Source organism: Oncorhynchus nerka, unplaced genomic scaffold, assembly GCF_034236695.1.
Source record: "Oncorhynchus nerka isolate Pitt River unplaced genomic scaffold, Oner_Uvic_2.0 unplaced_scaffold_25___fragment_4___debris, whole genome shotgun sequence".
NCBI lineage: Eukaryota > Metazoa > Chordata > Actinopteri > Salmoniformes > Salmonidae > Oncorhynchus > Oncorhynchus nerka.
In genome coordinates, this window is record NW_027040322.1 from 181,510 (window position 1) to 197,051 (window position 15,542).

The 15,542-nt window shown below is 46.9% G+C and overlaps 1 protein-coding gene and 1 pseudogene across 1 annotated transcript in view; one reads left to right on the top strand and one right to left on the bottom strand.

Annotated features, from left to right (window-relative positions):
- The window catches only part of LOC115146355 (EARP-interacting protein homolog), a 43,293-nt gene extending 31,816 nt beyond the window's left edge, over positions 1-11,477 (bottom strand). Inside the window, exons 1-4 of the mRNA XM_029688387.2 lie at positions 11,233-11,477; positions 8,756-8,839; positions 2,111-2,243; positions 361-523 (exon numbers count right to left, since the gene is read on the bottom strand). Of these exons, the coding sequence (XP_029544247.1) occupies positions 361-523; positions 2,111-2,243; positions 8,756-8,839; positions 11,233-11,274 (422 nt within the window). The 5' untranslated portion in view covers positions 11,275-11,477. The remainder of the gene's footprint in view (positions 1-360; positions 524-2,110; positions 2,244-8,755; positions 8,840-11,232) is intronic.
- A 57-nt stretch (positions 11,478-11,534) lies between these two features.
- LOC115146508 (trafficking protein particle complex subunit 12-like) overlaps positions 11,535-15,542 on the top strand; it is a 35,505-nt pseudogene continuing 31,497 nt past the window's right edge.

Sequence of the window (15,542 nt, forward strand, 5' to 3'; positions counted from 1 at the left end):
GAGAGAGAGAGAGAGAGAGAGAGAGAGAGAGAGAGAGAGAGAGAGAGAGAGAGAGAGAGAGAGAGAGAGAGAGAGAGAGAGAGAGAGAGAGAGAGAGAGAGAGAGAGAGAGAGAGAGAGAGAGATAGATAGATAGATAGATAGATAGATAGATAGATAGATAGATAGATAGATAGATAGAGGGGGAGAAGGAAAGCAGATGAGATAGAGGAACAGAGAACAAGGGGGAAAAGAGCAGAGAAAAGGATCAAAACAGGAAGTCGTGGAAACCCTATAGTTTCAGGGTTGAATTGATATGACTGTGTTATGTTTTGTTGTATACAGTATTGTAGCTGTAGGTTACGGTCTGAGTGAAACCTACCAGGAGGCGTTGCCGTGGGAGCTGTTGTCAAGGTGACAGAGGAGTTCCAGGTTCTGGGGGTTGTGGGAGTTGTGGGGATCGTCTGGGGATTCATGGCTGCCTGACTCCCACTCTGGGGGCATCCTCCAAACAGCCCCACACGTCACCACGCGACTCTCACTGGCTGGAGGGGACAGGAGAAACAGGCAGAGTTACAGACCTGAACAAGGTGTGGGAACTGGGAACTCACTCAGACACATGGGTGTGAATGAAAGACAGCACATGCAGGGTTCCAGCTGGACCAGATCTATAGGACCTACTTAGGGACCTGTTTTGGAGTTCTCATAAACCTGGTACAGCTAGATCCCTGTAGGTGCTGGCTTGAAATCAAATCCATTTCTTGAGTGTCTTGAAATGTACAGCGAGCTGACCGTGAGTAGATAGATCGAGCATGTCAAGTGACAGAAACATTATTCATAAAAATAAATTCCATGTCTGACATGCATGTGTGTCTACAGTGGGATGGTCTGGTCTCTGAGGTCTAACCCATTCCAGCAGCAGCTGTCATCATGTGAGCTGAAGAGTGTAGGGCCCAGCTGAGAAGAGAGGCAGAGAGAGGGATGAAGATTGTGAAAGAGAGCAATAGAGCAAGAGAGAGAGGAGATATAAAGAAAGAGAGAGAAACAGAATGAGAGACATAGCGAGAGAGTAACTAACTGTGGGCCTCTCCCTCTGGTTTCAGCTGCCCCTAAAGGCCTACCCTGGCCTCTACGCCTCCCTGCTCTCCCAGTCTCTCACTCTGTCATGGCTGTCTACACATGTAAAGCTATGCCCCGTTCACACCTCCACCAAACCACAACACTATCCCCACCACAACACCATCACAAGAGAGACAGCCCATCTCCCCAGATCAGACAGTGAATAGGAAGGAATTGGCCTCAGCAGCACCTGTAGAGAAAACAATAGTGGGTAAAGTGAGGGCATATGATCTTCACTTGTTTTTGACTCGGGCTACTCCGTTAGATTGGATGTCATGGTAATTACATTTCTCTTTTGAGCTGCACTCTGACATAATGTCTATCTATCACAGCCCTCCGCCACAATAGGGCTGACACAAAGAGAGGAGAGTGAGAGTGCTGTGGCCTTGTTTTCAATGCCTCTCTCCCGGTTTCTCTCTTCACAACTACAGTAGCCTACACCCAGAGCTGATTCCAACGGTCACTAACCCCACCAAGGCCAAAGGCATCCATCTAATAAACTCAGAAATGTAATTACTTTTTTTTCTCCACTCTTTCTCATCCAAATCGTCTCTTCATGTTTGTTTAGATTTGTAATTGTCTCGAGGCAACTGTTGGCAGAAGGAGTGTGAGAGAAATGGGACGTGTTACTTTAGCATAATTGCTCGCGTGAAATGGCAGGGTGGGAGCATGGTGCGAGTCTGGGCTTGTGTGTCATATCTTGGCCATGGTCAGGGGTACACATGGCTGGCTAGCAGGGTTCTCACCGCCTTGCCTAGATGGTTACCTTAAGTAACATCCTTTCATTTCAAGACAGAATGCAGTTGCTCTACCTTATGGGGTCATGAGATTTTCCTGAACACACGACTTGAGCAGGAAAAACACTGGCCCCTAGTTGTGAGAGAGAGACTAGTAACATAAAGACAGGAACAAGAGACTAAAAAAATTAGAGATAAAGAGCGAGAGAGGCAGACAGACAGAGAGAGAAGGAGAAAAAGAGAGAGATGCAAGGAGAGCGTGGGCGGGAGCCTCACTTTTGTTGTAGCAGGTCGTCAGCACGGCTTTATCTGCAGGACTGGCGCTGATGTGCCATATCTCCCCTGCCTGGTGCTGCAGGACGCTCTTACTAATGATGTTATTCTCATCATCAAAGTCAATGATGTGGATCTGTGGAAAGGAGACAGGAAGAGCGGAGAGAGAAAAAGGCGGGAGGAGAGAGAGTGAGGGAAGGAGAGCGAGAGAGGGGAGAGCAGTGTGGACAAGGTTCTAGTGAGAACACAGACAGAGGAGCGCCTCCTCCCCCTCATCTTTCACCAGTCGTCCTAACCCTCAGCAGTTCAAAGCACCCCTCACACAAAAAGGTTCCGTCTTTAATATGACAGTGAACGCAACCTTAAATGCAGACATCACTTATTAAGATATATTAACTTCACACACCCACTGCGATTTTTGTCTTGATTTCCCCTTAAAAGCAGCGATTAAACACTCCTTCAGAACTTGAATCAGATTCAGAGGAGTTACAGAGAGCACCAAGTCTTAGACGGCAGAAAGAAAGGTCCAATAGAGGAAAACAGATCAAATCTAGTTTGCACCCTTCACGACATATGATAAGTAACGTGTGGAACACCAGAGCAGGCAGGGGTCACTATCTGTGAAATTAGCATGTTATTATCACTGTAATTTGATTGTGTTACTATTTCCTTTTTATTTACACTGAACAAAAATATAAACGCAACATGTAAAGCGTTAGTCCCACGGTTCATGAGCTGAAATAAAAGATCCCAGAAATTTGAGATACGCAAAAAGCTTATTTCTCTACAATTTTGTGCACAAATGAGTTACAACTATATATATATATATATATATATATATATATATCCACCTGACAGATGTGGCATATCAAGAAGCTGATTAAACAGGATGATCATGACACAGGTGCACCTTGTGCTGGGGACAATTGTGCTAAAGCCACTCTAAAACGTGCAGTTTTGTCACACAACACAATGCCATAGATGTCTCAAGTTTTGAGGGAGCGTGCAATTGAAATGCTAACTGCAGGAATGTCCACCAGATCTGTTGCCAGAGATGTTAATTGAGATGTTAATTTCTCTATCATAAGCTGCCTCCATTGTCGTTTGAGAGAATTTGGCAGTACATCTAACCGGCCTCACAACCTGCAGACCACGTGTAACCACGCCAGACCAGGAACTCCACATCCACCTTCTTCACCTGCGGGATTGTCTGAGACAGCCATCCGAACAGCTGATGAAACTGTGGGTTTGCACAACCGAAGAATTACTGCACAAACGGTCGGAAACCGTCTCATGGAAGCTCATCTGCGTGCTCACGTCCTCACCAGGGTGTTGACCTGACTGCAGTTTGGTATTGTGACCGACTTCAGTGAGCAAATCTTCACCTTCGATGGCCACTGGCACGCTGGAGAAGAGTGCTCTTTACAGATGAATCCCGGTTTCAACTGTACCGGGCAGATGGCAGACAGCATGTATGGCGTTGTGTGGGCAAGTGGTGTGCTGATGTCAACGTTGTGAACAGATAGCCCCATGGTGGCAGTGCGGTTATGGTATGGGCAGGCAAACACTTACAGACAACAAACACAATTGCATTTTATCAATGGCAATTTCATTGGACAATGGTTGAGAGGTGTTGGGGACCCAAAGCTTCCTGTTTAATAGATTGCAGTTTGTCTAACAGCCATGAAGTTATCTTGCTATCATCTTCAAGGTCAGCAGACTAAAGAGTTGGCATTACAATAGAAAACGTAGGCCTAATATTTGCAAGCAAGCTGTGTGCAGGACGTTGGAACTTCTATTGACTTGACTTAGGCCTATTTGAATTGACCATTATGGAAATCGATTTTATAGATATTTGACTTAGGTGGTAAAGCAGTGACAATCAAGAGGTTTGATGTGGTTAATAACACCCGTCATTCTAATAAGGCTGAGTCTCACGACACCGTGGGGTCCATTAATCTGGTTGCACTGGACAATAACTCCAGGCACTACCCTATTCACTTTTTACAGGCAGGGAGGAGAGGAGCAGAGCATCGGAGCAGCAGAATACAGCGTCCTTCAGCTGCCTCAAAGTCACACAGGCTGCCATTAACCTTGGGCTGGACCACAACGAGCAAAGATTATTACACAAAGTTATCATTTTATGGTGGGGAGACACACAAATAAATTCCGGTGTTGGTGGGACAGGGTAATTGGAGGGAAGAGGAAGAGCAGTAATAGGGCCCCTGAATGAACCCAGGGTGGAGGACAAGTCCCATGGGTGATTTATCCTGCGTTATTCCCCAGCCGGAGCCAGCGGAGTGACTTATCCCTGCATCCCTCTCTCAGCCCAGTCGGGCTTCCTTCCCAGCCCGTTGTAATTATGGATAAAAAGGAGCTAGCCGACAGTCTCCACTTTTGGGCCTTTAGTTAAAGCTCTTTAGTGGTGCGGATGACAGTAAGTGGGACAGAGGAGTAGGGAACTGGCAGAAGTGGCAGGGCTGAGATGTTTTAATGCCACACAAACTGGGGGAGCCCCAAAGTTCTGCCATTCATATTGCGCTGCCCTCTCAAGGCTGGAGTGGCACTTAAGGTGAGAGGAAGGGAGGGTATGAATTAGATATCTGAAGCCCACATTACAGAGGCAGGAAGCTTAGTGACACGTCCAAGCTACTGTATAAGTACCTGAGGCCAGAGACAATCAGGTGGTGTCTCTATGTGACCAATGGCTGGGGGTGGGACTGAAACCATCTTCAAGGAGGAGTCCACTTGCTGGAACAGCCAATAATCATAAGTGAAACAGCATTGTGATAAGGATGGGATGAGATTATTGCTCCCTTTGTTGTGACTGCAATGCATTCTGAAATGCTGGTACAAAACACCCAAACTTCTGTTTTTCAATTCTCAACAACAGTGCTTGGTGCAGGCATCAAATCAAATCAAATTTTATTTGTCACATACACATGGTTAGCAGATGTTAATGCGAGTGTAGCGAAATGCTTGTGCTTCTAGTTCCGACAATGCAGTGATAACCAACAAGTAATCTAACTAACAATTCCAAAACTACTGTCTTATACACAGTGTAAGGGGATAAGGAATATGTACATAAGGATATATGAATGAGTGATGGTACAGAGCAGCATACAGTAGATGGTATCGAGTACAGTATATACATATGAGATGAGTATGTAGACAAAGTAAACAAAGTGGCATAGTTAAAGTGGCTAGTGATACATGTATTACATAAGGATGCAGTCGATGATGTAGAGTACAGTATATACGTATGCATATGAGATGAATAATGTAGGGTAAGTAACATTATATAAGGTAGCATTGTTTAAAGTGGCTAGTGATATATTTACATCATTTCCCATCAATTCCCATTATTAAAGTGGCTGGAGTTGGGTCAGTGTCAATGACAGTGTGTTGGCAGCAGCCACTCAATGTTAGTGGTGGCTGTTTAACAGTCTGATGGCCTTGAGATAGAAGCTGTTTTCAGTCTCTCGGTCCCAGCTTTGATGCACCTGTACTGACCTCGCCTTCTGGATGATAGCGGGGTGAACAGGCAGTGGTTCGGGTGGTTGATGTCCTTGATGATCTTTATGGCCTTCCTGTAACATCGGGTGGTGTAGGTGTCCTGGAGGGCAGGTAGTTTGCCCCCGGTGATGCGTTGTGCAGACCTCACTACCCTCTGGAGAGCCTTACGGTTAAGGGCGGAGCAGTTGCCGTACCAGGCGGTGATACAGCCCGCCAGGATGCTCTCGATTGTGCATCTGTAGAAGTTTGTGAGTGCTTTTGGTGACAAGCCGAATTTCTTCAGCCTCCTGAGGTTGAAGAGGCGCTGCTGCGCCTTCTTCACGACGCTGTCAGTGTGAGTAGACCAATTCAGTTTGTCTGTGATGTGTATGCCGAGGAACTTAAAACTTGCTATCCTCTCCACTACTGATCCATCGATGTGGATAGGGGGGTGTTCCCTCTGCTGTTTCCTGAAGTCCACAATCATCTCCTTAGTTTTGTTGACGTTGAGTGTGAGGTTATTTTCCTGACACCACACTCCGAGGGCCCTCACCTCCTCCCTGTAGGCCGTCTCGTCGTTGTTGGTAATCAAGCCTACCACTGTTGTGTCGTCCGCAAACTTGATGATTGAGTTGGAGGCGTGCGTGGCCACGCAGTCGTGGGTGAACAGGGAGTACAGGAGAGGGCTCAGAACGCACCCTTGTGGGGCCCCGTGTTGAGGATCAGCGGGGAGGAGATGTTGTTGCCTACCCTCACCACCTGGGGCGGCCCGTCAGGAAGTCCAGTACCCAGTTGCACAGGGCGGGGTCGAGACCCAGGGTCTCGAGCTTGATGACGAGCTTGGAGGGTACTATGGTGTTGAATGCCGAGCTGTAGTCGATGAACAGCATTCTCACATAGGTATTCCTCTTGTCCAGGTGGGTTAGGGCAGTGTGGTTGAGATTGCATCGTCTGTGGACCTATTTGGGCGGTAAGCAAATTGGAGTGGGTCTAGGGTGTCAGGTAGGGTGGAGGTGATATGGTCCTTGACTAGTCTCTCAAAGCACTTCATGATGACGGAAGTGAGTGCTACGGGGCGGTAGTCGTTTAGCTCAGTTACCTTAGCTTTCTTGGGAACAGGAACAATGGTGGCCCTCTTGAAGCATGTGGGAACAGCAGACTGGTATAGGGATTGATTGAATATGTCCGTAAACACACCGGCCAGCTGGTCTGCGCATGCTCTGAGGCGCGGCTGGGGATGCCGTCTGGGCCTGCAGCCTTGCGAGGGTTAACACGTTTAAATGTCTTACTCACCTCGGCTGCAGTGAAGGAGAGACCGCATGTTTTCGTTGCAGGCCGTGTCAGTGGCACTGTATTGTCCTCAAAGCGGGCAAAAAAGTTATTTTGTCTGCCTGGGAGCAAGACATCCTGGTCCGTGACTGGGCTGGGTTTCTTCTTGTAGTCCGTGATTGACTGTAGACCCTGCCACATGCCTCTTGTGTCTGAGCCATTGAATTGAGATTCCACTTTGTCTCTGTACTGACGCTTAGCTTGTTTAATAGCCTTGCGGAGGGAATAGCTGCATTGTTTATATTCGGACATGTTACCAGACACCTTGCCCTGATTAAAAGCAGTGGTTCGCGCTTTCAGTTTCACGCGAATGCTGCCATCAATCCACGGTTTCTGGTTTGGGAATGTTTTTATTGTTGCTATGGGAACGACATCTTCGACGCACGTTCTAATGAACTCGCACACCGAATCAGCGTATTCGTCAATATTTCCATCTGACGCAATACGAAACATGTCCCAGTCCACGTGATGGAAGCAGTCTTGGAGTGTGGAGTCAGCTTGGTCTGACCAGCGTTGGACAGACCTCAGCGTGGGAGCCTCTTGTTTTAGTTTCTGCCTGTAGGCAGGGATCAGCAAAATGGAGTCGTGGTCAGCTTTTCCGAAAGGGGGGCGGGGCAGGGCCTTATATGCGTCGCGGAAGTTGGAGTAACAATGATCCAAGGTTTTACCACCCCTGGTTGCGCAATCGATATGCTGATAAAATTTAGGGAGTCTTGTTTTCAGATTAGCTTTGTTAAAATCCCCAGCTACAATGAATGCAGCCTCCGGATAAATGGTTTCCAGTTTGCAAAGAGCAGTCCTATCATTATAAGTATTTTCCTCTCAAAAACATGGCGTGGGTGATCAAACATAAGTACTGTTTGTCTGTTCAACCACCGGGATAGATTTGGAATGGGCTCCAGCAACATATTTGAACACCCACAGCCAAAGCCAGAATTTAAAAAAGAAAAAAAGACAATTTTCTCACCAAAGGATGCCAAAACCATTTCAACACAGACATCAGTCTCACCTCTCTCCCTCTCTGAAATCAGTAATTACTCCCCCCCCCCCCCCCCACACACACACACACGCATTTATGGCCAACTGTTTCTGTGGTCTGTCTGCATGATGACCTAGGAAACACACACACACACACACACACACCAGGATGGGTTGTAGTCAGCCCAATAATAGTGCCAAAGGCCACGGCACTACCTGGCCCTCACGGCACTACCTGGCCCTCACGGCACTACCTGGCCCTCACGGCACTACCTGGCCCTCACGGCACTACCTGGCCCTCACGGCACCACCTGGCCCCCACGGCACCACCTGGCCCTCACGGCACCACCTGGCCCTCACGGCACCACCTGGCCCTCACGGCACCACCTGGCCCTCACGGCACCACCTGGCCCTCACGGCACCACCTGGCCCGCACGGCACCACCTGGCCCGCACGGCACCACCTGGTCCGCACGGCACCACCTGGTCCGCACGGCACCACCTGGTCCGCACGGCACCACCTGGTCCGCACGGCACGACCTGGGCCACACAGCACTACCTGGGCCACACAGCACTACCTGGTCCTCACAGCACTACCTGGTCCACACAGCACTACACAGCCAAAGAGCTACATCAGATAAAGGATCAAGTGAGTCCACTGTGGATGTTGTTCCCATCAAAAATATATAGTACGTTTTTAGTACAACTTTAGATTACATCCAAAAGTGGGCCCCACATTAGAAGAACAGACACTGTACCAATACCCTTCCTAGATGGTCTTCCACTGGATAGGCTATATACGGCTGTAAGGTGTACTACACTTGGTAAGTGCAGTCGTTTGACTCACCTGATTGTCAAATTTGAGGGATTGAGTGCCCACAAGAAAACGAATGGCATCCGATTCAGCTGTCTGAGAAGTAAGTGCACGAGCCTGCAAAACAAGATACAGTTGGTACATTGTAAAACTGTAACTAATGTACAATACCGGTCAAAAGTTTTAGAACACCTACTCATTCACTGGTTTTTCTTTATTTTTACTATTTTATACATTGTAGAATAATAGTGAAGACATCAAAACTATGAAATAACACATGGAATCATGTAGTAACCAAAAAAAAGTGTCAAACAAAACAAAATATATTTTATATTTCAGATTCATCAAATAGCCACCCTTTGCCTTGATGACAACATTCTCTCAACCAGCTTCATTAGGTAGTCACCTAGAATGCACTTCAATTAACAAGTGTGCCTTCTTAAAAAGTTAATTTGTGGAATGTCTTTCCTTCTTAATGCGTTTGAGCATTAAGGTAGGGGGGGGTATACAGAAGACAACCCTATTTGGTAAAAGACCAAGTCTATATTATGGCGAGAACAGCTCGAATTAAGCAAAGAGATATGACAGTCCATCATTACTTTAAACATGAAGGTCAGTCAATACAGAACATTTCAAGAACTTTTAAAGTTTCTTCAAGTGCAGTCGCAAAAATCATCAAGCGCTATGATGAAACTGGCTCTCATGAGGACCACCACAGTAATGGAAGACAGAGAGTTACCTCTGCTCTGTTCATTAGAGTTACCAGCCTCAGAAATTGCAGCCCCAAAAAAGCCTTCAAATCAAATCCAATTTTATTTGTCACATACACATGGTTAGCAGAGTGTGGCGAAATGCTTGTGCTTCTAGTTCCGACAATGCTGTAGTAACCAACGAGTAATCTAACCTATCAATTTCACAACAACTACCGTATACACACAAGTGTAAAGGAATGAAGAATATGTACATAAAAAATATATGAATGAGTGATGGTACAGAACGGCATAGGCAAGATGCCGTTCTCATCTCATACATATGAGATGAGTAATGAGATGAGTAATGTAGGGTATGTAAACATATAAAAGTGGCATTGTTTAAAGTGGCTAGTGATACATGTATTACATCAAGATGGCAAGACGCAGTAGATGGTATAGAGTACAGTATATACATATGAGATGAGTAATGTAGGATATGTAAACATATAAAAGTGGCATTGTTTAAAGTGGCTAGTGATACATGTATTACATCAAGATGGCAAGACGCAGTAGATGGTATAGAGTACAGTATATACATATGAGATGAGTAATGTAGGGTATGTAAACATTATATGAAGTGTTCAAGTGTTCAGTGTTCAAGTAACAGACACATCTCAACATCAACTGCGTGAATCAGGCCTTCATGGTCAAATTGCTGCAAAGAAACAACTACTAAAGGACACAAATAAGAAGAAGAGACTTGATTGGGCCAAGAAACACGAGCAATGGACAATAGACTGGTGGAAATGTGTCCTTTGGTCTGGAGTCAAAATTGGAGATTTTTGATTCCAACTTTGTGAGATGGATGATCTCCGCATCTGTGGTTCCCACCATGAAGCATGGAAGAGGAGATGTTATGGTGTGGGGGTGCTTTGCTGGTGACACTCTCTGTGATTTATTTAGAATTAAAGGCACACTTAACCAGCATGGCTACCACAGCATTCGGCAGCAGTACGCCATACCATCTGGTTTGGGCTTAGTGGGACTATCATTTGTTTTTCAACAGGACAATGACCCAACACACTTCCAGGCTGTGTAAGGGCTATTTTACCAAGAAGGAATGATGGAGTGCTGCATCAGATGCCCTTGCCTCCACAATCCCCCGGCCTCAACCAAATTAAGATAGTTTGTGATTGGTCCGACCGCAGAGTGAAGGAAAAACAGCCAACAAGTGTTCAGCATACGTGGGAACTCCTTCAAGACTGCTCCAGGTGACACTGGTTGAGAGAATGCCAAGAGTGTGCAAAGCTGTCATCGAGGCAAAGGGAGACTATTTGAAGAGTCTCAAATATAAAAATAAAAAAAACATTTGTTTGGTTACTACATGATTCCATGTGTTATTTGATAGTTCTGATGTCTTCACTATTATTCTACAATGTAGAACATTGTACAAATTAAGAAAAACCCTTGAATGAGTAGTGTTCTAAAACTCCTGACCGGTAGTGCATGTATGTACAGTATGTAATGCTATGCCTATACAGGGCTTTACGTGACGAATGTATCACTAAAGCAAAATGACATTGCAAAGCAACAATGTTGACGTACATTGAAGAGAGTTCAGATGAATATTTGTCAACATTGGAGTTGCATAGCTAGGACGAGGTTGCACCAGTATTTGGCCGTTAGAGATGTCGATAAGTCATACTCCTCGTTGACGTCTCTAACGTCCAAATACTGTGGCAGGACGAGGTTGTCTGACATAGCTATACTGAATCCAGCTAACGTTAATGCATGCATATCTCCGACGTGGAACTGTACCTGAAATTCGAGGCCGTATATCACAGGTGCATCGTCCTCCATGTCCCACGTATGTTGCAAGCTTATTATTATTGCTTGAAAGCGTTACGTTTATTGTGAGATTTTACAAATAAACTGTTTATCCATCACCTCGCTGGATGTTATTTTAATTCCGCAAACGTTCAAATAAATACTTACGTAGCGTACAGTGAATGTCCGTAAATATATCTGGAGAAAGCAGATGTTTACGGTTTAAAATGCGTAAAATATTTAAGAATACCGATTCGACAGATACGTAGGAAATTTGATTCCTGTTGGAAACTGTACATTTCACTTCCTGGAAGATTCACGCAGGCGCACTATTGCCGTAGCGCAGTAGCCGTCATCATTCCTTAGCAAAGGTAATCTAAAGCGCCTTGTTTTTGTTTACATTGGTTTACAGTTTAATGGGGCAGGCTGATGCATCGCTACATGTTATTTATGTAAGCAAGTGATTTGTATGAATATATTTATAAAGGTAGTTATGTCCTTTTTTTTGCCATTTGAAGCACCTGTAGCTTAGCACGCTAACTTTAGCTAGCCATCATCACCCAAAAAGCACAACAATCTAAGTTACTAGCCATAGAAATTGAATTAATCATTGTATTCTAAGCCCGTATGATACATTTCATTGTAAAGAACATGACAAAGTACTTACAATACATCATATTTTTAGGTAACCTGATTTATGATTCCTACATACTATTATTCTCAGGGAAAATATGGATAGCAACGAGACTCCTGTCACCCTGGACATCACAGGGGCAGTGGAGGTTGAACCCAACCTGAGTGAAGACCGTATCCCTCCAGAGCCAGCCCCCACCCTCTCGCCCTCCTCTGTTGTCCTGTTCCTGGAGGAGATTATTGACCTGGGGTGCGAGTCCTTCATCACTCCCCAGGACAGCCACAGCACACCCTCAGAGAGCCTGATGGACAAGCTCAACGACCAGATGATGGAGAGTGTCATGATCTCTGACTCCACCAACAACAGTGAGGAGGAACATGTGGTTCCCATGGACAACCTGCTGGAGCAATTTGAGGAGAGAGAGGAAGAGCCAGCAGCAGCAGTGGTTAAAGAGACCTCAGTGGAGAAAGAGAAGAAGGAGGAGAAAGTGGATGATCTGATTGGACAAGACACTACTGAGATCAAGATAGAGGCTGCGATGATACAGACAAGTCCAGTAGCCTCTAGCCCTGAGGAACCAGTGGATGATGTGAAACCAGAGCCTACTACTGAAGAGCAGGATGTTGTCCCCGTCTCTGCTGTAACCCCAGAGGACAGCACCCCCAGCCCAGGCACCCCTAAGCATGAGGCAACACCCCTGGAGGCCAGCAGCAAATGGACCACAACCAAGGACGAGCCCATCCCTGTGTGCACCATCTTCAGCCAGCCCAAAGCCCAGGCCCTGGTGCCACATTGCTTCCAGCCCACCTTTATTAAATCACCCAGCTTCAGTAGTGGCTGCGGCAGGGGGAGCACAGAGATTACCCCTAGTAAACTGGCTCCTCTGGTCCGCCAGCCTCACCAAGTTATTTTCTTACAGTGGCCATATCAACCCGGCTACTGACTTCTTTGACTCCTTCACCACCTCCTCATCTCTGTCAGCAACCCTAACGCAGAGTCCTCAAAGTCAGCCGCCCCACCGGAACACCAACTCTGCCTCCTCTGGGTCCTCTCTGTCCACCTTTGGGGCTTCAGAGTCCGGTACCCTCACCCCCAACTCCTTCTTTGGGCCTACCCAGACTGAACAAACCCCCATTCCCTTCAACAGGCTGCAGCAGAGCCAGCCCCGGACCCTCCTTAGCCCTTCACCCAGCTGTTCTCGGGTGGAGATGGCCCGTTTGCCAAGGCTCTGAACATGAGCGAAGCTGATAAGAGGTACGACGCATGGCTGCCCTCTGAGGAGACCAGAAGGTGCTGTCTACCTCTTTCACCTTTAGATCGCTGTACTTCTACTTATTCAGTGATAGAAGGCCGTGTAAATGGCTATGTTTGCTGAGTCTGGGTAGTGTGCATGCAGCAGATAGATACCCTTGATATTCTGTGATGACTACCTAGAGTATGCCACACCTTCCTCATAGAATGGTGTTGTTAATAGCACAGCTCCATAAAATACCCTATCATTTCTCTGGCTCACCTCTCTCCCCTACCCCTACATAAAGCATGAAGATTAGTCTGAATAGCGACCTCTCCTCCTCCATCACCCTATCCTCCTCCCTCCATCTTTGCCGCTGACCCGCAAACAACCCTGACCTGCACTTGGTATTTAAAACGTATGCACCATAGCAGCCGGCAGAGAGATGGAGAGAGAATAGAAGGGAGGGAGGAGATCCTCCAGGCTCTGAGTTCTCTCCTGCTGTGCCAATGTATAATGCATGGGAGCTGTGTACATATTTCAAGGCCTTCTGGTCTCTGCTTACACAAACATACACATCTGGTGCTGGACTGCAGTCTGCCTGGATGCACACATACACACCCTCTCACAGAGTAGACCACTTGACCGAAGGCTGAAAATACCACCTGGTGTGTGTGCGTCACTGACTCTACCGATGCACACCAGCCAGCGTGGGCGGCCCCCCAGTGTAAAGAGGGAGTGAAGGAGAAAAATAAAAAGAAGTAGAGTGAGTCAGGCAGGTCTGTTGAAATGTCAGTGGGCTTTGCTCCTCACAGCTCCAGACCGACTCAGCCAGTCAACCTTACACTGATCAATACCTGTGATTGATTGCACCAAATTTGAGACAACTGGGTAGTCTCTTTCTCGATTCGCTCAGTAAATGTTGGCAAGGTGTGTGTGTGTGTGTGTGTGTGTGTGTGTGTCTGGTTGTACAGAGCTGTGTGTACCCTGGGGTTGTACTGACTAGTGAGATGTGTGTGAGTACACTCCTCCCCCCTGATTCTTGGGGCTGCTGGGAGCTGGTAGTGACTCATGCTGCAGTGCCAGAGTGTGACTGCACCCACTGCCTCCACACAAACGCTGGCTCACACAGAGGGAGGAGCACAGAGATGAGGGAAGGGAAGAAGAAAGGGGAGAGGAAAGATAGAGGGAGTATGACAGAAGAGATGGGGAGGAAGAGAGAAGGGAGGGAAGAAGATTTAATAGGCAGGGAAAGAAGAAAGATGAGGGGAGGGGATGTGAGGGATAAAGAGGAGGAATCCGCCTCTGTGGTAAGAGTGAGGCTTTGAGAACAGATGCTGTGTTCTCTCTCTCTCTCCTCTATCTATCTCACTCCATCATTCAATCCCCTGCTGATCCACAGACAGTGGCAGTAGTGATATGCACCACTGAGTGAACATTATTCACATGTGGTAGAGCTCAACTAACATCTTATTAGCACCAACTTTACATACAGTGACTGAGTCCAAATATCATAGCTACACACTGTCACTTTAAATGGAACTGACCCCAACCCTGTATAATGTGGAGAGGTCCTTTTTGTCTGTGCTGGATTAGCTGTCCTCTGTCCCTCAGGTTCTCTCTTCCTTCTACCCTTCTCTCTTTTCTTCCTTTCAGGGCTAGTGACCCGTCTGTGCTCTGTCCCTCAGGTTCTCTCTCTTCCTTCTACCCCTCTCTCTTTTCTTCCTTTCAAGGCTAATGACCCGTCTGTCCCTCAGGTTCTCTCTCTCTTTCTTCTACCCCTCTCTCTTTTCTTCCTTTCAGGGCTAGTGACCCGTCTGTCCTCTGTCCCTCAGGTTCTCTCTCTCTTCTACCCCTCTCTCTTTTCTTCCTTTCAGGGCTAGTGACCCGTCTGTCCCTCAGGTTCTCTCTCTCTCTTCTACCCCTCTCTCTTTTCTTCCTTTCAAGGCTAATGACCCGTCTGTCCCTCAGGTTCTCTCTCTCTTTCTTCTACCCCTCTCTCTTTTCTTCCTTTCAGGGCTAGTGATCCGTCTGTCCTCTGTCCCTCAGGTTCTCTCTCTCCTTCTACCCCTCTCTCTTTTCTTTCTTTCAAGGTTAGTGACCCGTCTGTCCTCTGTCCCTCAGGTTCTCTCTCTCCTTCTACCCCTCTCTCTTTTCTTCCTTTCAGGGCTAGTGACCCGTCTGTCCCTCAGGTTCTCTCTCTCTTCCTTCTACCCCTCTCTCTTTTCTTTCTTTCAAGGTTAGTGACCCGTCTGTCCTCTGTCCCTCAGGTTCTCTCTTCCTTCTACCCCTCTCTCTTTTCTTCCTTTCAGGGCTAGTGACCCGTCTGTCCCTCAGGTTCTCTCTCTCTTCCTTCTACCCCTCTCTCTTTTCTTCCTTTCAAGGCTAGTGACCCGTCTGTCCTCTGTCCCTCAGGTTCTCACTCTTCCTTCTACC